This window comes from Watersipora subatra, chromosome 8 (assembly GCF_963576615.1).
Source record: "Watersipora subatra chromosome 8, tzWatSuba1.1, whole genome shotgun sequence".
NCBI classification, from domain to species: domain Eukaryota; kingdom Metazoa; phylum Bryozoa; class Gymnolaemata; order Cheilostomatida; family Watersiporidae; genus Watersipora; species Watersipora subatra.
In genome coordinates this window covers 55,710,728-55,736,926 of record NC_088715.1, presented here as the reverse complement: position 1 = coordinate 55,736,926, position 26,199 = coordinate 55,710,728, and the positions used below count along the sequence as shown (strand labels likewise).

At 35.2% G+C, this 26,199-nt stretch overlaps 2 protein-coding genes across 3 annotated transcripts in view; both read right to left on the bottom strand.

Moving 5' to 3' along the window:
* Window positions 1-9,536, bottom strand: part of LOC137401603 (glypican-5-like) — a 46,986-nt gene extending 37,450 nt beyond the window's left edge. For both annotated transcript variants that reach the window (XM_068088034.1, XM_068088035.1), the window contains exon 1: window positions 9,208-9,536. In XM_068088034.1, the coding sequence (XP_067944135.1) occupies window positions 9,208-9,376 (169 nt within the window). In that variant the 5' untranslated portion in view covers window positions 9,377-9,536. The remainder of the gene's footprint in view (window positions 1-9,207) is intronic.
* Window positions 9,537-11,581: 2,045 nt separating this feature from the next.
* LOC137401776 (cytosolic non-specific dipeptidase-like) overlaps window positions 11,582-26,199 on the bottom strand; it is a 32,014-nt gene continuing 17,396 nt past the window's right edge. Inside the window, exons 5-12 of the mRNA XM_068088259.1 lie at window positions 22,639-22,712; window positions 22,214-22,288; window positions 21,741-21,874; window positions 18,485-18,595; window positions 17,731-17,902; window positions 13,716-13,801; window positions 13,350-13,516; window positions 11,582-11,951 (exon numbers count right to left, since the gene is read on the bottom strand). Coding sequence (XP_067944360.1) covers window positions 11,904-11,951; window positions 13,350-13,516; window positions 13,716-13,801; window positions 17,731-17,902; window positions 18,485-18,595; window positions 21,741-21,874; window positions 22,214-22,288; window positions 22,639-22,712 — 867 coding nt within the window. The 3' untranslated portion in view covers window positions 11,582-11,903. The remainder of the gene's footprint in view (window positions 11,952-13,349; window positions 13,517-13,715; window positions 13,802-17,730; window positions 17,903-18,484; window positions 18,596-21,740; window positions 21,875-22,213; window positions 22,289-22,638; window positions 22,713-26,199) is intronic.

Below are 26,199 nucleotides of genomic sequence, written 5' to 3'. Positions count from 1 at the left end.
GTTGTTGACTTAAAGTTGCAAAATTTTGACCAAAACAATGAAATAATAAGCCAAAATATTTTACACATGAATGTTGCAAAAGTTTAATGAGCAATAAAACAACCAGATATGTTTGGTTGAGCACTTTCACCTACCAAGTGCTTCAAGATACAAATATTCATCTAGTTTCTCTTGGTTTCTTAATTTACAGCTAAAGAATTTGTTATGTCTATGTCTATGCTTGCTAGAGCTCATAAAATCAACTCAGTATAAGCATTGTATATCATATTCATACCTACATGTATGTATCTATCGAAGATTATGAAAAACACCAAATTTAATTTTTGCTCTTCGACAAGTTAGAGGGTCTGTTACTATAGCTTTCTGTAGGTTCCAGAAAAGTGTTACTTCAATGCTTCAAGAAACAGTACATAAATTTATTTCAGTGTCTTTTGGAAGTCATTCATGTATTACTGCGTTTTTCAAAAACATATTACAAGCCGATCTGAAAACTGACTTTTTACAAAAGGAGGTTGATCGTGGACACGGAGATATGTTTGTCACGTCTCTAACAACCAAACTCCAAACAGTGTTTCATAAAGACTGCTTACCGACAACGTGCTGTCGAGCTTCATGGTATAAATGCACTTGAGAGGTTTTTAATGCTGAGCGAACATTCTCAACATGCAACAAAAACACCATTATAAACACGCTTGAAGTGAGTTGCTGGTGATGTGAATTAACCTATATATATATTTACCTATAGTTATAGGCAACCGATCACACAGTTGTCGGTCTACTCCAATATGCCTGCACTCATGAAAAAATAGATTAAAATTTCGTTTGCTCATTTTTGTGCCACGGTTCAAGAAAAAAACTATAAACACAAAATTGAATTAAATATTACAAACTGGTACAAAGAATAAAATAAACTTTAATTACTATTGTTTAGTCGTTTTAATTTTTGATAATGCAATAAAGCAAAATATAGCGATTTACATTATCTAATTTCAGTGTTTCGACAAATGAGGTTCAGATTTATAAAAGCACGTTGCAGTCCGAATCGGTTAGATCACAGAAAACCAATTGCTCTCTAACCATTTCCATGAACATTTCGTTGTAGTTACGATGCAGTTGGCCAGATCTTTGCTTAGATTAACCAATCAGAGATGTAGATGCTTACTGTTTCATAGTAATGCTGAAAGTAGAAGGATGTGTTTCGTTATGCTTATGTTTATTTATCTAACCTCTTGACCTCATGACCATTATGTTAAGGTCATTAAAAATAATCTAATTAAAAATACTGGACATGCTGAATATTTCGATTGGGTTAACTTTGCTAAATTTTGGTCGGACTCAACAAATGGTACGTTACAAAATGTTGGTTTAATAGATAAATTGCATGCTAACTCCTATTGTGATTTTCTGTAAAAGTCTAACAGGGAAAATTAAATCTTCACATGGCGCTGACGTTCAAATAGAGTCTGGCGTTGTATTTTTCAAATGGCTCGTCAGAAAGATAATTTAGCCCTTTCACGGCTGAGGCGAATGTCGCCTGTATTTTGCCCTCAATTTCCGGTGGAGCGATATTAAACCTGGTGTAAGCGAACACAATAGATAATGATGCTTATTTAGATCATACCTCCTAAAAAACTCTCAATAACTTCCTAGTGTGTTTTTTATATTTCTACTGGTTCATTTCTATAAATAAAACATTCAAATCATCGCCACAACAGAACAGCTGAGCTAACTTTCACTGATCACATCAACTGTTAGATTTTTATGACTAGCCATAGGAGTGTGATGAAAACAGCTGTCTTGTGTGACAAATAGATGCTGCCAAGTGCCCAATTAGTTAAACATCAAACTATCCTACACGAGAGTCATCACTTTAAGGTCACTTCAGCGTAAGAAAGTCGAAAAGGTCTGTTCAATGTTCAGGCACCTCACTCCTTAGACATACTCCTTTAGGGGTATGCATAATGTTGCTACTGTTACCTGAGTATTCGTGACACTCAACAGAGAATCAGATAGTAATGATGATCATAATGATCAAAGCCATAAATTAAGTTTTTATAAGCAGAGTTTTGACGATTTTGAAAAGATCCCAATATTATTCATTCTTTACTGTTTAAATGTTTAAGATTTTAGTTCAAATCAAAACACTTGTCATTTTTCAAGTGGGTTGGATAGAAAGTTCAACCGATTTTACTGTGAAATCAGCTACATGTAGTTGGTAACTAACTTGTTCTGTTAAACTAACTACTACAGCTACCCTTCAGACTTTATAGTGGTAACCATGGTTGTAGTTCATTTCAAGAAAGATCAGCCTCCATCACCGATAAACTAATTTTATGACCTCTACTCAAATTTATCTGTAATTGATGATATGGAAGTTCAACTTTAAATGGTGAAGACAGCCTACTTTGTTGTTGAAAGAGAACTTCAGTCTGATTCAGAATAATTTCTGGAAGGCTACACCTGGCGCTATCAATCACCTGGTTTTCACTGACCACATGTCTATTCTACTATCTTGTTGTCTCGTTAGATTCGGCCAATTTCTTTTTATGTTCATGTAGTTGACCCGCATGAAGTCACGCTCACACCATCCAGTGGTTGTTGTGGGTTGTACCTCTAGATTGCAGCTGAAGTTGGACTGTGACATTTAAAAAAAATCACATGATTGCATAAATTAAGTTCAAGAAATGTTAAAGTACGACTACCGTTGACAAATCTGGTTGTGACACTATAACACTATGAGAGTTGAGGGAATCACACTGATGTTTGTTAATGATCTTTGTCATTGTAGTTGCTAGTAGCTTGTCTGGCGATGCTCAAGATTGCTTCCATTTTTAATCAGATGCAGGGGGTGTTTAAAAGGCTGGTTCTTAGACAGCAGATGGGTTTGAAACCAAATAGTTTAGCAACCTTGAGAAAACGCATGGACCATATTTGTGGAAAGTTTGGATGACATCAGCTAAAACGTGTGAAAAGGCATACTACTTATGCTGACTAACATATGCATCACATAATGAAAAGTGGGTTTTATCAATATAGATTAAAGTCTCTCAACTTACAATAAATTTAAAAATGACAGAAAACAGAATGATGATCCTGATTATTTATATGAACAATAACTGCATGTTCTTGCTTCAAATATGACCTTGATACTGTTTCTTTGAAAAATGAGGACCAAGTCGGAGTTGATTTCCATACAGTCAGAGTAGATCAATCCAGTTCTATAACTAGTTCACCATTTTAAACACCAGTTTCACCAATCAAGTTCGCCAACTACTAAGCTACAAAGGCCCTTCTAGTTGTTTATCATTATTGATTTATGATATATTTGACATATAATGACATGTTTTATTTTTTGATATATTTAAAAGTTCCATATAAGTACTTAAGGCTTAAATTTTAAATTTCTGTAGTCAACGTTTGATACAAACAGGATATCTCTCATATCAGTTAATGGAGAGAATCAGTAACTTTTTAATGGCCCTTTCATATAATTCTTCAAAGGATACCTTCAAAGAGAATGCCGTCCTTTGCAAGGTCAAATCTTTATAGTTTTGTTTTTGCACCTGAATTTAGCTTTATTAACTACATGGACCAAAAATAGAATCTTTAAGCTGACAACTTGGGTGTAGAATGACCTCTCACTCTGGCATCTTGAGCTGTTTAATCCGGTAGTAAATTAAACCAAACTTATGACCAAAAACTTACCTGTCCTATAATAGCAAAGTAGAGTAAAACTATCTTGTTTTTTAATAGTTATTCAAGCAAATTGTTTTCAAAACAATTTACAGATGATCAATGCTATGATTGGCTACATCGAGCTTATAAATTAAAAATGTAAATTATTCTGAATTTATAATCAAGTCGACTGTATATTAAATATCTGATTAGAAAGTTGGTAAATGATTATGATTATTCCCACTTCAGAGGAATACTGTTCACATGATATCACCTATTGTTAAGGTCCTTGGATTTGTCCTCAACGACATCTAGATAGTAGGCTACAGATAACTAGCAGAAGAAATTGTTGCATAATTTATTTATTCTATTTCCAAATGCTTCCAGATATCGAGTAGTCAATGAAAAAAGATCTGGATGTTTGAGAACCTTAAAGGGTGCATGATAAAGTAAAAACACAGATTTAGCTAAGTTTCCTCAAAGAAGATATTTCCAATTAAAAACTGAAGCAAAGGTGAAGGTGAAATTTTGAGCATATTTGAGACTTTTTAGCTAAACTCTGTGGGTGATTTGATATTGATTTCCAAAATCTATCAACTTCCATTAAACGATCAACTACATGATCACCTACACGGATCATCGTGACATCGGAGAATCATCGTGATAAGAGATTTCAAAATTTAGCTGACACGCTACACCGTCTGTTTTAAACATTGATTTATGATGGCCTATTCAGCTATTAACTGTTGAAATACTTCATATTTCATAAACAAGTGTTTCTCTTTGAGTCGATGCCAAAAAACTCTGTTCAGAGGTATGTTGATAACTCTAGCTGGCAACATCTACTCTCACTCCCGTTCACTAAAATATGACGCTAGTCAAAAGGTGCGAACTTATAAAGCAAACACATGACGTTTTACATTACATCATGTTATTATTGAAATTATTAACTTTCCTGTGTATTTCTAGTCATTTTATTACCATCAAACAACTGAGTTCTTTTTGTTATCAATTTTGGGGCTACAGGTTTATATAGACAGAACCTCAATCTGAACATTATCTAGAACTTTTGCATTTCTGCCAACTTATATTAAATCAATTTTGCGTCCGTCGCTGTTACAAGTTGATAACAAATTAATCATTTGAACGGAATAATTCCTGATGCAAATCCTGTTACTTCATGAAAAGGTTGGTCAAGTGGCTGGCAACTTGAAAAGTTTTTGCAAGAGGTCTGCATCACTCTCTTTCTAATTAAGGGTGTCACCTGTTTTAGTTTATGTATCGGTATCGCCTACCAAAAACCTACAAACATGGAAATCGTATGCTTCCTTTACTTGTTTGCCAATTACTAAACTGTTGTTTGTGTTTTGATGTGAAGACTAGATGGGAAAACTCAACATACATATAGAAAATGGAGATTGCCAAATAGCTGCGGTTATGCGCAGTGTCGGATTCAGCTGTTTTAGTCTGATGACAACTATAGTTTTATTTTATCAATCAAAATTTTAGCGTCACAATTTTAAAATTTTAATTTTAATTTAAAATAACATAATTGGTAATTTAACAATGTTTATTATCAATTGCTGTGTCTTCCAATCTTCTATAAAATGCTTAAACAATTTTATTTTGTTTACTGTTAAATAATATAACTACTTTTTCATATCACTATATAGCCTGTTATGTAGTTAGTAAAGTAATTGCTATAATTTGTAATAAGCGACTCTCTTTTAAAAAGCTTATTACTTAAATCAGACACCCAGAATTTCTTTATCAAACAGAAATGGTATGACTTGCTAGCCTTGGGTCTAATTTCTTGTGAAGTTGTCAATAACGGGGTGTCATCTGTCATGCGCAGGAATGGTTTAGTTTTTATTTCAGTAATGTAGATGCAACTGATAAATTAAGTTTTGTTATTAAACGATCTATTGTTGGCAATTTAGCGCAATAGACAAGCAAATGTGTCAGCCAAGGCAATCTCTCTCTATACAATAATCTACTTCCTGTGGAAGTACTAGACTCCTTTCATTTGGGTTGATAGAAGAAAATGATGGCATGCAATTTCCAGGATTGTCAGCGAGCTGATCCTGATGATATGGCATGGCGACCTTCATAGATTAGCTAATCAAATATTTAGTAGTCATTATTTTTATAATAGACAAAACTGATTCAACTAGAAAAAAGAGTGAGCGACGCCGTGTAGGTGTCGCTGGCTCCGGGTCGCTGATAGTCTTCGTCATTTTGAATAAAAAAATTCTTTGAGAAATGATACCTTCATTGTTAAAATGATGTGAATTCTTCAAGTCATTTAGTTTAGCAAAAGTTTGTCTGCAAAAGTATCCTTATCAAACTATCGGGAGCCATCTAAGGAGAAGAAAACGTGTAAGTCTAAACCGAAATTGAATACTTTTCTTTGCCTATCGAGCAAGACGTGTTGTAACGACGTTGTAATGATATTTAGAGCTCTCAAAAGCCTCTCAAATACTAAAAATAAATAAAACTTACAAAAATATATTAAAAACTATATTTCTTTAAAAGCTTTTCTACAATGTATTATCGTCAGCATAAAACTACCTGGCAGTCACACTCTGACCTTGACCTTGGCAGCCAACAAGCTTTACCAGAGGAAACATTGCAACAGAAACTAGGATCTAGACAATCTTAACGACTACTATGATTTATAGCAACTCAGCTATATGTAAAAAGCTTACACCAGACGTTTCATTTGTATTCGCAGTCGAATGAGTCACTGAAGGAATATGCTATATAGAGGACCAAAAAACCACTTCTTTTGTGACTCAGAGAAGTCACTCTTCTTTATTAAGTAGATCGAAATGATAAACCAGTAAAAGAATAGCATGTTTGGTTTCACCTGGTTGCAACTTTTATAGAATTATAACAGTTGTATTTGTGGGTTTATTAACACTTTAGCTGCCGACAGCAAATACATGTATGTGTTCTCAATTGATTAAAACATTCACGAGTATATCTTTGGGCTCAAATCAATGCAGTTAAATTTTTAGAATGTGTTTGTGCATCTCAGATTGTTTATACTTATATATTTGCAATAAAATGCAGCATAATATATTCATATTATATCTTAATATAGCATAATGTAGTTATCTGTAAATGCAAAACACCAAATTGATCTTCATTTAAAACATTTTGGTTTTAAACGCTTCTTGTCTGACCTGCTCATAAGCCTGGTAGAACGAGATCAACTTCTTCACAGCTGTGTAAATTGAATGGATTGATGCTGAGGTAAATGAGGTCGCAAATTGGCAAGCAACTTTAGATTTACTCACTAAATAGAAAACAAAACTCATAAAGCTTCACCAAGATTCATCAAGTTTTGCCTTACAAAGTTACAACTTTCTAAAAATAATTCTGGCAATACGATTTTGCAGCAAGTAACTTATAAAAGTTGGTTACTTGATCGAAACAGCCATATACACGTAATGTTCTTTGTAGCCCAGTTGCTACCAAAACATCAGCTGTATTCGAAGGATATGCTTTTTATCGCAGCTGCGGTTTAGGTTTATGCTGGTAGCTGGACTATTAAGGTGTACGGAAATGTTTTAGAGCGAATTAAGTTAGCATTGAAATAAATGAAACTATTTTCGGAAACCAGAGCAAAACTAGCTTGGCAGCGGGCCGCATACGAAGATTTGAGACCGTTTCTTAGTAAATACACAGACTTCTTAGGTCTTTGTAGCGTGCAGTCATTGCACAAATAATAACGTGAGTGATTCAACCCAAATCTTGTCTAAAACATGTCGAAGAACTCAATTTATCGGATCGAATAAACAACTAAATTTTAAAACTTACATTCTGATTCCCGATAGCGAATAATGGGTCGACTTTATACATGAGTAATACTTATAGTAATGCAATTTTTGTTTTAAAAGTACCTATTGACTTACAAATGAGATTAGCGTTTGCATGAGTATATACGGTATTTAGAAACTAAATATCTCTAGTAATCCTAATCTCTTGGCTCTCTAATTGTAAAGAGCCAGGAGACAGATATGTGACCGACATACTCTCTCACCGAACTTATTAGAGGGTTTCACGTTGCTGGCTAAAATATCACAGACATGAATTGGTGTATGAGAGATAAGGTGTCAGAGCATGAAAGGCATAATAAAGCTAATAGTGCGGAAAGCTCACACATGGGCGGCCATCTTTGATTCTGTACCAAGCAGACGGACCGTAACCTAGCAGTGGTTAGGACAGATTTAATCATAGGAAAACAATGTCAAGTAATTAATAATGGGTTTAGAAATCTTATTGAATGGTAGGAGGGCATCTGTATGCACTAGAAAACCTCAAGAAAAGCTCATAAGACAACCATCGCCTTTGACTGAAAAATTGCTTGCAAGGATAATAGCGAACTAGACACAAGTATCTGAAACGCTGGCGCAACGCTGGCACGCTGTGGCGTTAACCTGGATATGTAATCAGTTTTATCACCACTCTGCGACCTTAATCATTACCAACAACAAATATTATTTCACTCTAGGGGTCCTGGATCTGGGAGAGCTGCTGCCTCTTTTCTCAGCTAACCGAGGCCTTCTAAACACAACTTTCAGCAAATGAGCAACAAAAAATCTAGTGTTGCTTATCATCACAGCTCCTTCACAACTAACAAAGTAGATGCAGGTTTAAAAATTCAAAGAACTGCCTTGATCTTTGCAAATTTTCACTGTGTGGGTCTCATTTCCAGCACGGAACGGTGCAGGACAAACACAGGTTCATGAAACAAACGCAAGAAATATAACTATGAGATAATTTCTACAGTGTGAAAAGGAATTAACAAGACTTGTGCATAAATGATTTGATCAAGCTAATTAATTCAGATGGTACATTTTGCGAGAAGTTGATTGCCGTACGCAGCGGATAGGATGGGTTGAACCTTTGCAGCCGTCAGATGAGATAACATTCCAGCAGAACTTGGCGTAATAATTAGCTTCTACACACATAGAGCTATTAGCGAACAATTGTTACTATGGGCAACAGGCCCGAGTTACTAATTAAATGTCTTCACATTGCCTATAAGGTAAGTTACAGTAGTGGCAATCACATATTTGGCAAGATATGTAATATCCAATTTATCGCTAACTACAAAAATGCTTGAGTTATCTTGAAAACTTAAGTTTATCGTTTGATGAATGTAAATGTTAGGTGAACCAGGCATATGCAGAGCTAACAAATCTTTATACTTCAACTTCAATAAGACAGTACTTACTAAAATATATTACCAACCGACTAACAATTTATTTTCCTAGTTGAAAAACATGAAAATTGTATTAATGATCATAAAAAGCTCATCAAATCTAGCTTCTACATAACTTTTTATAACTATGAACTAATTGTCATACTAATGGCATTGCGAAACAAGTGCAAGTAAATTCAATTAGTTCACCAGGTAGAGTTACCAGTTCTCTTTCGTCGTTGTACTAGAAGCTCAGATGAACTTTGAAAAACAAGTGAAACTGGGTATCTTTTGTAAACCAATACTCTCATACCACTTACCGTATTCTGGCGCAGAAGTTATTGTTGCCGCTACCTTCGGCTTGTCAACTTGAAAGCTTTCCTTTACCGCTTCACATGCTGGTGGAGGTACTATTTTACGCCCTTCAGTTAAGATTGCCACGGCAGACAACAACAGTAATAGAGAGCAGCATTTTTCGTAAGTTGTCATTGTCTCCAAATATGACTTCACTATGAGCCAAAATGAAGAGCAATATGTATTGTCGTTAGGAGAATAGTTGTCTAATTTCTTGGCAAAGAGTCAAGGTGATCGAGCTTATGTCAGAATAATGTTTAGCTCACTGCAGCTTGTCCAACAACGGCCACCACACTACCCCACACAGCTTTAAATGGATACACAGAAGCAATCGTGTTATACACGTGCTTGTCTAGAAAATAAACAATAGCTGGGGTCACATGACCGTTGGGCTGCAAAAGCAGCCAATCAAAGTGTGCAATAGTGGAGGCAACTCCAAAAATACGTTTCCCTGTATAACAAAAAATCCCAATGTGATGGTTTGAATAATGAATGCGAGTGAGACAATAACTCCATACGAGCTCTGGGATAAACCCAAATAACCTGCTGCAATAAATGGTAATAAATGAGTAGGACTTTTAAAGATAAACTTACACAAAATTTCAGTAGATTTTATTCAAAAAGTATCAATATTTTTTATTATTTGAGATTGTTTTTGATGCTTGAGGTGATCTGACAGCCAGGATGTTTCAAGATTAAAATTGACAAAACTTCATCTAGCTGAAACTTTTAAAAACTAAAACTTGTAAACGTATAAACTTGGCTTTTATATAGATGTACATTTTCTGTACTTTCTGACCATTACTGGGTATTCTAATACCGCTATTCATATGTATCCATGGTGATATGCACAACTTCCCTTGTTTCTATTATTGATTGAAATAAACTCTTTCTTTTAGTGCAGATAAGACAATTCCCACAGAATCTAGTTGGTTTTAAGAGCCACTCAATAACACAAACTTTATTATCACGAATAGATTGAAGCTCTTTATAGTTTTTGTTTTTCCTTTTTTCACAGAACCAATAGCATTGCAAATACGGTCCATTGTAAGTTGAACACTTACAATGAAAGTAAGACACACTTGAAGTAGGAAGCATTCACAGAGTTAGAGTACTTCAGGGCAGGCAAAACTATTAAAGCATTAAGCGGTTTCTTCAAAGAGTTCTGTAGCCAGTTTTTGTTATCTGATTTGGCATTCAAGTGCTGATCCATTGAAGTCAAGGCATATGGTAATGACGCACCATGTACCAGGTATTAGTACAATGAGAAATCTTATAAGCTCAAATATTAATCATTGTTACATATCGATATCATATTTTCATTCAACTTTTTCTGACAGATCTAAGCTAACAACTGGGTCATTACTTCCATCTAATGCATGACACATATCTACAGGAGATTAATCATATGTTAGGCTCTCACTCCAGCATTCACACCAATTACAGACACAAATCAATGAACCAGTAAGCATTTTCAGTCTAAAAAACCTTCAACAGAGGCCACCTAATACAGCTTACAGCTCCCATCGGAACTGATAAAACAGCGATATCAGCTGTCATTGAGCAGCGAGGTTTTCACTAAGGTTTCACGCAGTAATAAAGTAGCGACACGTCTCCAAATGGCACGGCAGTACCTTCATAGAAATAGCAAGGTTGTTGAGCGTCGAACTCTTAGAAAATCCCGTCGCTATTCCGTGTGGCTGTTTGGAAACAAAACAACCGTCGCAACGACAACGTCGCACTTGTACATGAGCGCAATGTGCTGCACAACTATCACTTTACTATAGCACCCTATGGAAAAACGATCTGCGTGTCAGCCCGGCGCAGCGTTTAGGCACTGGCACCACTACATTATCGCTGTATAGAAACTCAGCATTGCTCTAGCTTGCTTAAACCTTATTGGCAACTCCTAATGGGGAAAAACAAAAACAATTTAGACACTTAATACTCGTAGCTTGAGCATCTTTGGAAGCCATTTCAGAAATATCAATCTTATAGAACGCAAACAATTCATTAATTTAAAGCGATGAACTGTACATAATTACGGTGAAAAGGGAAAATAGATTAGTGGCTAAGTAATATAGACAACTAGCGAATGGTCAAAGGAAATCGACAAGGATATGATGTCTTTCAGAAAGCTTTGTAAGGTCTGAATAGCGACGACATATAATGTGTCAACACGTGCCGCTATTATAAGATAGTGACATCTATTTTATGAGCTTTATTACATGGTTGGCGATGCATAACAAGTGATAATAGCTTACAATGGACGTGTATATGAGTGACAGCTGTGGGCAACAGTTGACAGGATTTGCAAGTGCTCTCACGATATATCTAGCATTTGCTTAAAAATTACTGTTTTATTGCCAGACACAGATATAATGAAACTTTGCTATAGGTATTATGCAACACATTGGACATTAACGCAAGCATCATCCCACCAAGATGCAAAAAGTGTGCGATAACAATGAAGACATATTTTAATTAAATTTAAATACTTAAAAAACATCATGATAATTGACATGACAATTGCTTTAGATAAGATAGAGTTGGAGTATAAATGTTTATGTATATCATGTAAAAAAGATGGTGGAGACAACCCTGATGGAATATGTCATTTCTTTGCTTTGTGCGTAGACAGCGCCCTTGTAATTTCCTCCTTTTACTCAAGTCTGCTGACTTCCTTGAAATAGGCTGCAGCCAACTTCATCTAGACAAAATTGAAAGAGAGTTATGCCTTATGTGTACAACTTCTCTTTCCAGCCCTTCCATCCCAACAGGACACAACTCCGAGTAGGCCCACTGTGTACTGACATTATATAGGTGAAAGTATTATATATATAATAATATCCTTGAATGAAACACTTTTTTTCAAAATATATGATACAGTAAAAACTATGACGATGTAAATAATCCGTTCCGAAAACCCCTATATATACGTTATAGAGATTTGACATTCTACTAACAGTAAAATACATTTAAATTTCCTAATATGTTCCATGATCGGCCCTTCAGTTAGAAAAAACAAAAACATAACTTTTCAATTTAATGACTGTACAGTAACTGTAGTGCTATCGGTTTGTATCAACAACTTTTCTCTTTTTTCTCAGCCTTTTCATTTGGCGAACGGTTCAGGATTACGGTAATTTTACATTAAGTTAACGGGGCACGCCCTCAATGACAATTCAAACCAATTTTTTTTAACATTTTTTCAACGCAATACAAAGTCTATACTGCAAAGAAAATAAGGCCAAATATTGTATACACATAAAATAAATCAAAACAAAAGTATATATTTACTGCAATGAGAGCGGTGTATGTCTGGCATGTATTTGTTTGATATGTCTGTCTGTCCAAGGCTAAAGGCTAAGGTATAAGATTGCTTTCAACCAGATCAAAATCATGACATTCAGCTTGGTAGACCAACACTCAAACACCTGCACCAATCGTCAGCCTTGAGGTGTTTCTGAATAATTGTACAGCTACTTCTTCTGTACTTTATCGACACACCTGACGATCTCTCACGACACACTAGACTGCCAGAGTACTAGTATATGTAATATATATTACTATAGTCATTAACTCTCCAGAGTGCAGCAAAAGAGAAAACAGTATTTTCAGGCCAACTAGAGAACTCTCAACATTAAAATCAAAAGCAAGAAGTTCAACCGACTTGACGCTTTACAGTGTATCAAACTTTTAACATAATACAAAAGCATAAAACACAAAGCAAAAACTTTACATAATCTCTCCACTTTAAGAGGAATTTATGGAAAGAAGGTTTAGGTTATAGGAGTGTTTACTGTATGTATGTATGTATGTATGTATGTATGTATGTATGTATGTATGTATGTATGTATATATCAACCTACTCTATTTGATGACAAATAAAATAATTTGTTTGTAATAAAAAGTTTGGTAACAGAGTGTGATATTGTATACTTATGACATAAGTTGCGTCTCTATCACACGTCATATAAGGAATTGTCTGTTCCCTACCCTTATGCATCTATATGAATACTTCTATTGAGCATTTAACATATATAAGTTACATTAGGAGTTGTCTACCCTTCAGATACACAAATCTACTCCGTTTGAGTCTACTTACCCCATTCATATAATTCTTCAAATCAAACTTTTCATTCTGAGAGTGAGCTCCATCATCACTTAGCCCGAATGGGAGAAGAATAGTGTTCTTCCCCGTGGCTTCTTGAAGAGTAAGGGTGACTGGGATAGACCCCCCTTCCCTTGTCATATCAGGCTCCATGCCATGCACTAAAGATTTAGTGATACAACGCAATGGGTATAACAATATAAGCAGAACATGAAAAGTTGTTAGAGTTGACCAACTGAGCCTAGCAAGAGAGATCAACATCTACTCAATATTTGTGGCAGAGTCTTGATTACTAATCGACCATGTTTATACCACTTAGTGTTCAAGCAAATATGTGGAACAAACAACTCCAACTCTCACCGGTATAAACGGCTTTCTTGGCAGCCTCATAGTGAGGATGATCAAATGGGCTGACCCAGTGCCTCCCTCCAGTAATACTTACACACCTAAAATTAAATAAAAAATTGAAATTATGTTCAAAGCATTACCATGAAAAGATAACTCCAAATCATATCAAGCTATACCAACTTTTGTCAAGCTTTGTAACCAACTAGGACAGTAGCAGAGTGAAAAAATTAACATGTGATTTCATTTGTAGTTGAATCGGGAGTATTTATGTTGAAATTGATTATATGTTGGTTAAAAGATGTGATTGCGTCAAAAAAGTTGATCAAATCAAATTAAGACCAATAAAAGGCTAAAACATCAGCTACAATATGTCATTTTTGTCTTTGTAGACTAACCCTCTCCAGAGATATGAGCTCTTGAAAGAGATCCTTTTTTGAAATGCTCAGATTCAAGCAGGTGCTTTATTATATATTGAATAGTATATAGTGAACGATTCAATATATAATAGTCCACGAGCGATAAATATAAGATCTTTTCTTTAGCCAATCATCAGCACGAAATTTTAATATAGGTCATAATATATATTATCGCTAGTAAAACGCGTTGTCTGTGATCTCAAAGATTCTTGACGTTAGAGAATGTACCGATTAAACGTGTTTTATTGACGAACTACACAATTTGAAAATAGCTTCAAGTTCGAGCGAATGTGACTCGAGGTTTCTGAGCATCAGCTGGTAAACGATTGGAGTAGACAGCCTATGGTTAAAGCTGACCAGCAGCGTTATGCTGCTGATGAATATAGAATGGAGGTAAATCTACCTTCAACTTTGAGTCTCGTAAATATTACCTTCAGTTTAGTATATATATACATGTATATATACTAAAGTTAAGTAATATTTTTATAATCATGAATACATATACTAATTAATAAAATAATAACTTTTTTGCTATTGCCAATCGTTGTTTTATAACTCATCTATCGTTTCACCTAGCTTTAATATATGATTCAAAACTTCTCTGGCTGTTTTAGCTTGTAAATTACATTCATGATTAGAAATTATTTTCCCTCCTCACTTGTAGAAAGTGAGGAAATTGGATTGATCAATGCTCATCTTCAACTTCCAGAAACAACGCTTCAAATTGCTAGCTTTGCATATTTATGTTTTTGTTAAGCATTTGTTCATCTCGTAAGTTTACACTCGTAATCTATTTGACTCCCAAATTGAAACATTACCGTAAATACACTAATTGAAAGAAATATCTATGAATGACATGTATTCATTACATTTGTTTTATTGATTACAGGATGTTTATGTGGTGCCACAAGTGAAGCAGTTGTGTCAGTGTAGAAACTGCCGTACACGAGAAAGAGAGACATGAATGTGTGCTGCACAAACCATGATATGTTTGGTTTAAGTAATACAGTAATACATTTTGACTACAGTAGAGTAATTTTTCCTATTATATCAGCTGACACTATATGAGTGGCCAGAACTTGGATGGATGCTTTTAATAAAAACATTTTGCTAATATGAAAATCTTTTGGCTTGTAAAAATTATATAATAAAATAATAATGTTGAAGACAATACAAAACATAATTTGCAGAACATATTGAATACATCATAGCCCCATTGCCACCTATGCTGAAATCTTGTCTGATAGATGGATTTATGAAGTGTAATCAGAGCTGTATTGACAGGTACTTTTGCATAGCTCAACCCAATTTCAGCGAATCAAATATCAAAAGCTACTCAAAACATTTCATGCTCCACACTACAAAGTGAAAGCAGGTGAGTTGAAAAACCACCAACCAGGCGCAAGAATGGCTTTATTAACCCTTTTGCCAGAATCGATGGGTTAATTGACTTCCAAGAAATTGACGTTGTTCCACGTTCACTATTTTGGTCAACTAATAAAACCATTTGTTTTGTACTTTAAAGCACATAAATTACATAATTTTTTTATTGTATATTTCAATACATCAGAGTCTTGGCTTTCGAATGAGCCTATATTCAATACACAAAGAATAATAGAACTATGAAAAACGGGGTGTCAAAAGTACGTCCTGCAAAAAAAAACACTTGGTTCAGGTACTCAAAATGTGGCGTCATAATTCTCATTTAGCCTTAGGTCGTCGATCCCTTTCGCTGCCATTGAGGCTGCGTTTTTCTGTGACAATCGGTGCTGTTAAACCCGGAGAGCGCCAATAATAAACTAAGATTCTAGATAATCAACAATGCCCTAACGCCCGACCAATACAAACACATGTTCTGGGTTAATTAATTATGCTTCAATAAATGTACTGTCGTTGATAAAGGTAATGAAATCACATCGATTAAATTATGACCTGCGGTTGCGAACCGCACTTATTCACTATGTTTCCATGATGCGCAGTGCTTCGGAGTTGCGCTATCTCCGAATCATGGAAACGGCGTCTTCGCACTGAAATCACTGCGAAGCCAGTGCAAATTCGCAGCAAGGAAACAGCGACTGCGCAGTGGCTGCGCATAGCTCTCAGGCCGTGGAGACGGATTCTTCGAGGGCCATAAACTAGTACAAAGGTTGTCCTGCTAATCTTGTTTTTTTTCTATTCTTCCGATCTTCTTCCACCTAAATTTAATTATGGTCTGCATTCACGAGGATGATGAGGTGATTACTTTCCTGGACTTTGTTATCGATGCCAACACTTTTCGAAAAATAGGTGGCAAGTCCTAAATTAACGTTTAAATAGTATATTACTTGTAAATATACTATTAAATATATAAATCTTAAATATATTACTTTGTAAAAAGTGTGTTAAGGTTTGTAAAACCTTAACACAGTCTGAAGTACTTATCATAGAAATAATATGTACATGGAGAACTAATGACACCGATTCCTTTGTTCGTTCTCTGGAGTTGTCCTACCTTCGCCTGCCACTAGCGTCATTATCGTCACTTTCATAGTTGATAAATAAGCGGTAAGAGCACACAACAACGAATATGAGAATTGTGACGTCACAATTTGAGACTATGCCAGTAAACTTTTTCGCGGTAGAGCTCTGGGGAAATCCTATAAACACCAACCATAAAAAAATGATGTAATTTATGTGCTTTAATTAACCAACTAATCAAATGTGACCAGTAATTTTTTTTCTACAAATTGATACTAATAATGACTAGATAATGTTGACTATACATGACTTTTTTTAGGAATGCAGTTGGTTTTGCCATATATCGAACATATTCTTTTCAAAGATGCGGCTTGCTTATTTATCTAGTAACTAGCTTCCGGTGTGAGTAGCAACTGAAAACTTCGCTGATACATTTTTAATTATCCTTATTTGAGGCGTTTGAGACATCTACAATAATGTATCTCTATCTATTATAGATTTAAAATTTTATTTTAGCAATCATGAGCAAATACAAGACTTTTATCACAATAGCCGAAGTGAATACGAGAGATAGAGACAGGCTGCTTCACTATATACATCATTTTGGGCAAGTCTGGGCATATCTTTTTCTTCCGAGTGTTTTTACCTGATCAATTATTGTCGATTGTAATCTTCAAATATTTTGAAAATGATATCGCATAAAACAACGAACAACATCTCAACTGATAGACAAAAATCGATACTTTCTGTTAAAATCAACTAAAATTTGACGCAATCGCATCCTCAAAACTATACTATAGAATGACTAGAAATGGCAAACGTGATAATGAACAATGGACACCAGGATTGGTGGCCTTTGTGAATAATTCCTTCAAAGCTATCTGAATGGATGATAGTTTGTAAAAGTAATTCGTTACGAAAACCCTAAATCAAACATTTTTTACAAATGAACTAAAATTGAGACCTAAGTTCAAGACGCAACAAAAGTTCTATCATTCTTGCTGAAGCCCTTTTCCAAGTATAACCCAAAAAGCTAATTCAAACATCATTAAAATTAAAAAACTCTACTGGTCACAGCTAGAGAAATGAAGTTTATAGGATATAGTTAGCCGATGCTATACATAGAGGAATATCGAAGTAAAACCTGAACTCACTGCATATCATTCGGTGACCCGCGGACGGCCCACAAATTAGCAACATGTTTTTTCACGAGCTCAGCTACTCTCTCAGGGGTCATGTCTGGAACAATGCGGATAGAGAACTTCCCAATGACCTTGGATGGAATGACAGTTTTAAAACCTGTCTCGTAAAAGGCTCCCTCGATACCTGTAGGCCATTAAATTGTATCATCTTGTTGTTCAATAAAATAAAACACTTGTGCATAGTGAACATCGAGTATTGAGACAGCACAGTAACTAACAGAAGATAACTAGTAGAAGAAGGTACTAGTAATATTGATATCAGAGAGAAAATCTTATTACTGGATGGAATAAATATCTTAACCAAATAAATGCAATGACTCTGGTTAGATTTAAGTATCACAGTAAGTTAGTTGATATTCAACTCGCTCTAAAGATATCCTTGCGCTGTAGCATCGCTCCTTTGAGAATACAATGATCTCTCATCACCTTTGAGTGTCACTTTAACTACGTCAACAACTTTAACACTTCAATAATGCAAATCTATTACGAGTGACACAGAGGAAGGGGGGCAAGGTCAACATAAATTCAAGCTAATTGCCTGCAAGCTTCTTAGATTAGAAACGAGGACTATCTTCTGTTTATCATAAGTGATGGTTGACAAGCTTGAAAAACATTTTAAAAAAAAGTGTCTAAAAATTATTGCCAATTGTCAACATGGAAGGTCAGATAGAACATTTCAGAATCTATTAAATAGCAAATGACTCACCATGCAGACTGAGACTGGGGAATCTCCAACGATGTTGAAGCACCTTCTCTTTGCTGGGGTGCATCAGCTTGTTGGCTCCAACATCTTTACGGAAGTCCTCAACGTCAAACTCTGACAGATACAAGACAAGAGTTCAGTTGAGGAAACCAACTTGCTATTGGAGAATTAGACAATTATAGTTGACAAACTCGTATATGAATCCTTTTCATCTTCATTTCAAACAGCAATGTTATAACAAGAGTAACATGGTTCTTACCTAATAATCACAAGTAATAAACGAAAAGAGATTGAGTTTTTTCAGAGGGTGCAGAGTATACATGTACTAGCTGAATGCTTGGCGTTGCACAGGTATTAAAAACAGCTTAGAAACAGTGGCAAGTAATGTAGTTGCTATTGGCTTAATTTGAGTAAGCTAGTATCTATCTTGCTAAACCTACTAATAATAAAAACCATGAGAGCAAGCATTAGTGACGTTACGCGTAATGCAGAGTCGCTCTGCATATTTTAACCCAAATAGTGACTCCTATCACTTTACGAATCCATTGCATCTCGAGTAGCTTAATGGATTAGCTTGTTGCCATGTGAAAGGGATGTTCGGGGATCAAATCTTCTGGTCTACGGATTGTCATCTCTAGATTTTAATTGCTATAGCTGGACATACACCGAACGGTGACAAACTTTGAGATTTATATATAGCAATATGCCACGACACACAGCTAAGGTAATACAGGACCTATTCCCAATCAGATCTATTTTCTGACAGGAACACAGAGTTGTTGTAGAAAGTAATCTATTTTCTAACCCAAATACCTACCAATAACCCCCAAGTGGTCATGAGAAGTATAATTGAGAGTTTGAGTGTGAAAACGATTTCAAAGGACCAGCAAAAAATTGCTACTGATCATTACCATCATGGCCAAGGTTTTTGACTGCAATACAAGTTTAGCTCTGTATGCTCAGAGGGTTTTCAATTTTAAAATACAAAGAGCACATTCTACAATCAGAGTTCCGTGTGAAAGAATGTGCTGCTCATTGCGAGCCCTTCATTTAACCATTACAAGATTTCCCTGATAAAGCTTTGTGGGTCAACCATTAACCTCCATGTTTGTTCCGCACCACTCACTTCCAGCAGTCGAGGAATAATATTGGAAGATCAAAGATGTTAATTTTTCAATTATTAACATATACACCAATTAGTAGCATAGATGTACCAACTACTAACATAAATACACCAATTAGCAACATAGAGATGTACCAGTTAGTAACATAGATTTACTGGTTAGAAACATAGATGTACAAATTTGTAGTATAGATGTACGAATTAGTTACATTGATGCGCCAACTAGTAACATTTAAATACAGTAGACGCTACTACAAAGCAAATAATCTGTTCCTGGATTGTTTAAGTTGAAGGCATTTTACATTATACAAACCGTAAAATACATGTGAATTTTCTAATCCATTCTAAGATCTTTCTAAACTCTCTCCATTGACCCTTTAAAAAAGTAAATTTAGCTCTTTTAATAAAAAGACTACAGTAACTGTAGTATTACTAGTCTGTATAGACAAGGTATTTACTTTTTCTCACCAATTGCACTCGGTTTATGGTTCATGTAATTTTACAGTTTGATAAGGGAAGCGCAAACCTCTTTTTTCATTTTTTCTCGACAGTAAGGTCTATTCTGCAAAGGAAAAATATACTATATGTAGTAAGAGCAGTGTGTGTCTGACCATGCGTCTATTTCTCACCAGGGTTCGAAGTTAGGAAACATCTCTTTCGACAAGAGTAAAACTCGTGACATTCAGCTTGATATATCGACACTCCGTCTGCACTGCACTAATAGATCACCTTAGAGTATTTCTTAATTATTACTCGGTTGTTTATTTATTATTATTTTATTTTGGTTATTTATTTATTATTACGCTTATTTTCTGTGCTCTGTTGACACACCTAACGATCTCTAATGGCGAACTATTACTGTAGTTTGACAGGCTACTAGCAGATATAGCAAGCCCAATACGTCGTTTTATCTCTCAAGTGTGGCAAGAAAGACAGCGATAATTTTTAAGGCTAACCACTAGTTTCTCATTATTGAAATCAAAATTGAAAATTTGCACCGACTTGACACTTCACGATATATGGAATTTTTAACAATGTCGGAAGCAACAACTTCACATAGATTATTTACGTTATCTGGAATTGACATTATAGGAGGTATACGATATAGGAATGTCTGTATCAATTAGTAACAAAGATGTACCAATTAGTAACACAGATGTACCAATTATTCGTAGCATAGAAGTACCAATTATTCGTAGCATAGAAATATTAATTATTAGCATAGATGAGCCAATTAGTAAAATAGATGTACCAATTAGTAGTAACATAGAAGTACCAATTATTATCATAGATGTACCAATTAGTAACATAAATGCGCCCATTAAGGAAACTGATGGCCTGCTGCAGCAATTAAATTCAATAAAAGGTAAGATAAAGTTATAAATAGGAAGAGGAATAATTGGAGTTGAAACAGGAATAACAAGATGGAATCAAACCTACGCTATTCCTAGTAACTAAAGATTGACAGCCCGAGACCCTTATTTTATGGAATGTGGGACATGCGCATCAAACTTGATAAAACGCATATGGCAAGATTTTAGGTTTGTTTTAAAAACGCAACTTCTTGAGTATCAGGTCGACTGCGTGTGATAAAACCTTTATCAAACATTCAATTGTATTTGAGCAGAATGATGTGCTAACAGAGTACATATGTTCAAGAAACAGTCTTGTGGACATTTCTCACGAGTTTTTACTGACTTTTATTGCTTCATGATGAAAAGATAAAGTTGAGAAGTTAACATGAGTAGGTATGTAGTTTGTGACTGAAGAGCTAAATGACACTTCTGGCATCTGGCAGCAGGTGGGTTGAAACATGATGACACTTCTGGCACCTGGCAGCAGGTGGGTTGAAACATGATACTTTGTTAAACTCGAGTACTAAAACTGACTTCTAGCCAACAGAAAATTTAAATCATTGTCATATGAAATGCCACAAAAAATTTCAGTTTGAAAATGAATCTATGTCAAAAAATTTTTTTTTGCTTCCAACCAGAACAGTATTTCTTATTCTGCATGCAATATGGATCAACAAATCCTATAAAATTTATTTTAAGAATTTTAATAAATAACAATATTTAACAAATGCTTTCGCCAATTATACTCTTGACACAAATGAGATGATGAGAAATAACATACCAATAGATTCATAAAGCTTGGCCTCCTCCGGAGTGAGTGGAGCCACATCATCGTAGAGACCTGGTATGATAATCTTCCCGTCCTTGTCTACCAGGTTATCCATAATGTATATCAGATCAGACATGGCCTCGTGCCTGCAGTCATTATATTTACATAGTTAGACTCTGAACTCGTAGTACCAAACAATAGATTTATCCACTAGTTGCCATAGTAATATAAAATCATCAGACAGTATACACTAATTAGCCTCTCCCCTGCCACCATAATGCTGTGAAAGTAGTTCCATTTTCATAGATGTACGCAAAGAGAAGTAACATGTTTTTGTCTTATGATTTACATGTAACCGTGTAAATCATGAGACAAAAAAGTTAAAAGAAAACGTCATTTAAGTAATGACTACTAAACTACAATAAGACTTAAGACCATAGAGCTACCAAAACATTCCCTTCTACAAATCTATAGAGTGAGCTTACACACTGCCTCCATATAGCCCAGAGTGTAGGTCCTTTGACGAGCACTGTATCTCCACTTGGAATGGACAGATGCCTCTGTGTAAACAAATAAATAAAACAACTACTTTAGGGTGTTGGTGTCACTCAGCATCATGAACAAACCAATTACCTGACATGGCAAGAGTAAAATTTCAACTTGATCAACGTGCAAGGGTTGTATGTATAGGTAAGTTTGCCTAGTGTTCGGTTGAGAGATGTGGAAAAATACAGAAGTGAATGGAAAAAATAGATATGAATAGAAAGAGATAGTAACAGAAAAAGTAAGATAGGAATACGCATAGAGATATAAATCCCGGAGAAAAGCGAGAAGAGAAAGCATTAAGCGGCAAAATGACAAAACCTTTGAGTACAACCGATGAAAAGATATGTAACAAAATGAGACTAACCTGAGCCCATAGGTAATACAGGGCTTCTTTTTGCCCAGCCAGTAATTATCAGAGATGCAGACATAATCCACGCTCTACAAATGTTAAGACTATATTAAAGACTGATTTATTGGCAAGTTTGCTAAAGAGGCTACAGTAGCTTTTGGATTCTCTGCGCTACATAGAAGGATACATACAATATAATATGAAAAATCAATAAAAAACAATGAGAATTCATTTAGTCCTACGTGTATCCACAAACTTAGAGTTACCCTCTCCTGTCATTTTCTGGTATGCATAACCAACACAGTAGCAGCTCAATAATCTCAAACAAATCACTAAGATATTTCTACCATACACCAAACACATTTGGCATGAAATAAGCATTTGTTTGTCAAACCTTAAAAAATGAAACTTAAACACCAACAAATTAAACTATTCTTATATATATGTGCTTATCCAGTTAAAAGAGTTTATCTGGTGAACAGACCTTATTCGGTGAACAGACCTTATCCGGTGAACAGACCTTATCCGGTGAACAGACCTTATCCAGTTAACATACCTTATCCCGTTAACAGACCTTATCCAGTTAACATACCTTATCCAGTTAATGGAACTTATCCAGTTAACAGACCTTATTTAGTTAACAGACCTTATCCGGTGAACAGACCTTATCCGGAGAACAGACCTTATCCAGTTAACAGACTTTATCCGGTGAACAGGCCTTATCCAGTTAACAGACCTTATCCAGTTAACAGACCTTATCCGGTTAACAGACCTTATCCGGTTAACAGACCTTATCCAGTTAACAGACCTTATCCAGTAAACAGACCTTATCCAGTTAACAGACCTTATCCAGTTAACAGACCTTATCCAGTTAATAGACCTTATCCAGTTAACAGACCTTATCCGGTTAATAGAACTTATCCAGTTATCAGAACTTATCCAGTCTCCGCATACCTCATATTCTCTATCAATTCCAAAACTATTCAAGGCTATTCCAAAACTAAAACTCCTAGCATCGTAAGGAATAAGCCGTCAAAATCAAAATACAACAATTCCTATATATGTGTACCCCAATACCACAACCTCCTCGCTTACCAACCCCATAGGCGTCTTAATAAGGACCCCAAAAATATTTTTTATTTTTGGCCACTTCTCGAGGCACAAAATGAACCATGTGAAAAGTACAGTAAATGCGTGTCATATTACGCCTATATGTGTGCAACAAGGTTATGCGTGTGCAAAAAATTTTAATACAGTCAAACATGGATAACTCGAACTTCACGGGACCGAGCGAAAGTGTTTGAATTATCAGAGCGTCCAAGTTATCAGAGTACTGTCACAAGTCCATGTATTTACTTATTTATTAGTAGATACATGTACATACACAAACTATAATATAAATCAAAAGCACAAATGGCTTGTTTCAAATTAAATGCTTCTAATGTAAAGTTTAAAACGGTTTTATCAAAAAGTATAGAGAGTTTTCTATCACTTGAGATTGGTTCATTGTTTGAGGTGATGTTATTGCCAGGACGTTTTTTAGATTGACATTGGCAAAACTTGATCGTTGTTGAAATGCTCAAAAGAAAAGGCATCTTTTTCTTTTGAGCGTTTTACCCACGATCAATTTTGCCGATTTTTCTTGAAGTTTATGCAAAGATTACCACCTCACTTTACCTCGCTTCCGAAGGGCGATCGCTAAGCGGATGTTTGGTATAAATCAAATTTCACCAAACCTTTAGAAAAGTCGTTGACAAAAATATTTTGCCGATGGTAGTAATAACGACGCTTATGAATTACGAAAAGTTGAGGTTTACCTCTATGGCTTGGAATAAAGTGATTTTCTAAAGCGATAACAACCGTTTCGGTAGCCGTTGGGCAAAAAACAGTTCAAGTTAACAGTGTTGAGTTCGAGTTATCTATAGCAATTTATCATTACGTGGGAACGGACCAAAGAAACCGTTTGAATTAACCATGTGTTCAAGCTATCCGTGGGCGAGTTATCCATGTTTGACTGTATTTGCAAAAAGTTGACAAGCCATGGCGAATCTACTGACTTATATTCAGGACAAAGTCGTCGTATTGTTACATTCATGAGCCAATAGGAATTGTTTACCCTTTAAATTATTGCAGGTGAGAAACTGAATCCTCACAAACTAACAACTAATTCAAATGAGTAGCCTCAATTGTCATTAAAAGTCATTACTATAGTGATGTTCCTATGTGTTAATAGTATGAATGCTGACCTATATAAGCTGATGCTGTGTGTTGACCTATTTAAGCAGAACGTCTGTCTATGATAAAATTTAGAGTGAACCTACGCAAACACTGTTTTAGATCCAAGTGTATATCGTATCTCAATCACATTTTTACCAAGTAATATTATTTTTATGGTTGTATATTTTTATTTTATCTATCTATTTTTCAGTCAGCATCAGTTTTTTATGAACATATATACAAACATTTTTATTTCTCTGAGACGCACACACGAAGAGAGTGCTACCAGGCGTTAGTACTAGTAATGACCTATATAACTGGATGCCACTGGATCTCCCTCTTTATATTCCTAGAAAGAACTAGTAATGTTAGTACTAGGTGTTGGTACTTGTAATACCTATTTAGTTTGAGGTCACTGTGTTTTAGTACCACTAATGACCTATATAACTAAATGTTACCAATTGTTAGTACAGCGCATCCTCAGGATACGACTTACCCTGTTAAGATTTTTTCACCTTACGAAGTGGAACATGATGATTTTTTTTCACCATACGAATTCAACCAAATTTTCATCCCAGTTCAAACTTGGCAGTCGATGTGCTTATTATGTACGTCAATATAACAAAGGCATCAAATTGCTGTTCGCCAAAAAATATTTTTACGACGCTATTTTTACGAATGAGGAAAGATGACTGATTTCTCTCAGCTCAACAATTCTCGTGTGTAAAAAGATAATATTTTCTCTTCAAACCAGTATCCAAGTCGGAGTTGCGACCCCTTGATATAGAAAGTCTAGTGGTCAAACAACTTCCCTTAACCTGCTAACAAAAATCCACTTAATTACGAAAACAGCATCGTTAAGGTTTTCTTGCCAAATTAGATTGAAAATGTTTTAAATAGGTCCGCTCAAAGTGATAGTGATAGTGAAAACGAAGACCGACACTGATAAGTGATAAAAGTTTAGTGATGAAAAGTTGAAATTCAGTAAAATAGTTAAAAATACAGTAAAGTAAACTTATTGAAGTGAATTCAAAGTTTTTGTTGTACGTACGTCTGTCTTGAAAGTAAGAACTTTCTATGGTACGTAGTACTGTTCATAGCAGATTGTAACACTACATTTTAATGCGGATCATAAACAATAAACTCACCGAATATAATAAAGTTATTGTAGGCAACTATAGTACCCTAATGCAGACATCTTTGTTACTAAGGTTAACATACTATTTTGCAATAGCACAGCACTTATAAAAAAATTTGACGATTTCATCACCATGCGATGCCAACCCTGAAACAGATCAACATTTTATCCTGAGGGTGCACTGTACTACTAATGACCTATATAACTAGATACTACCATGT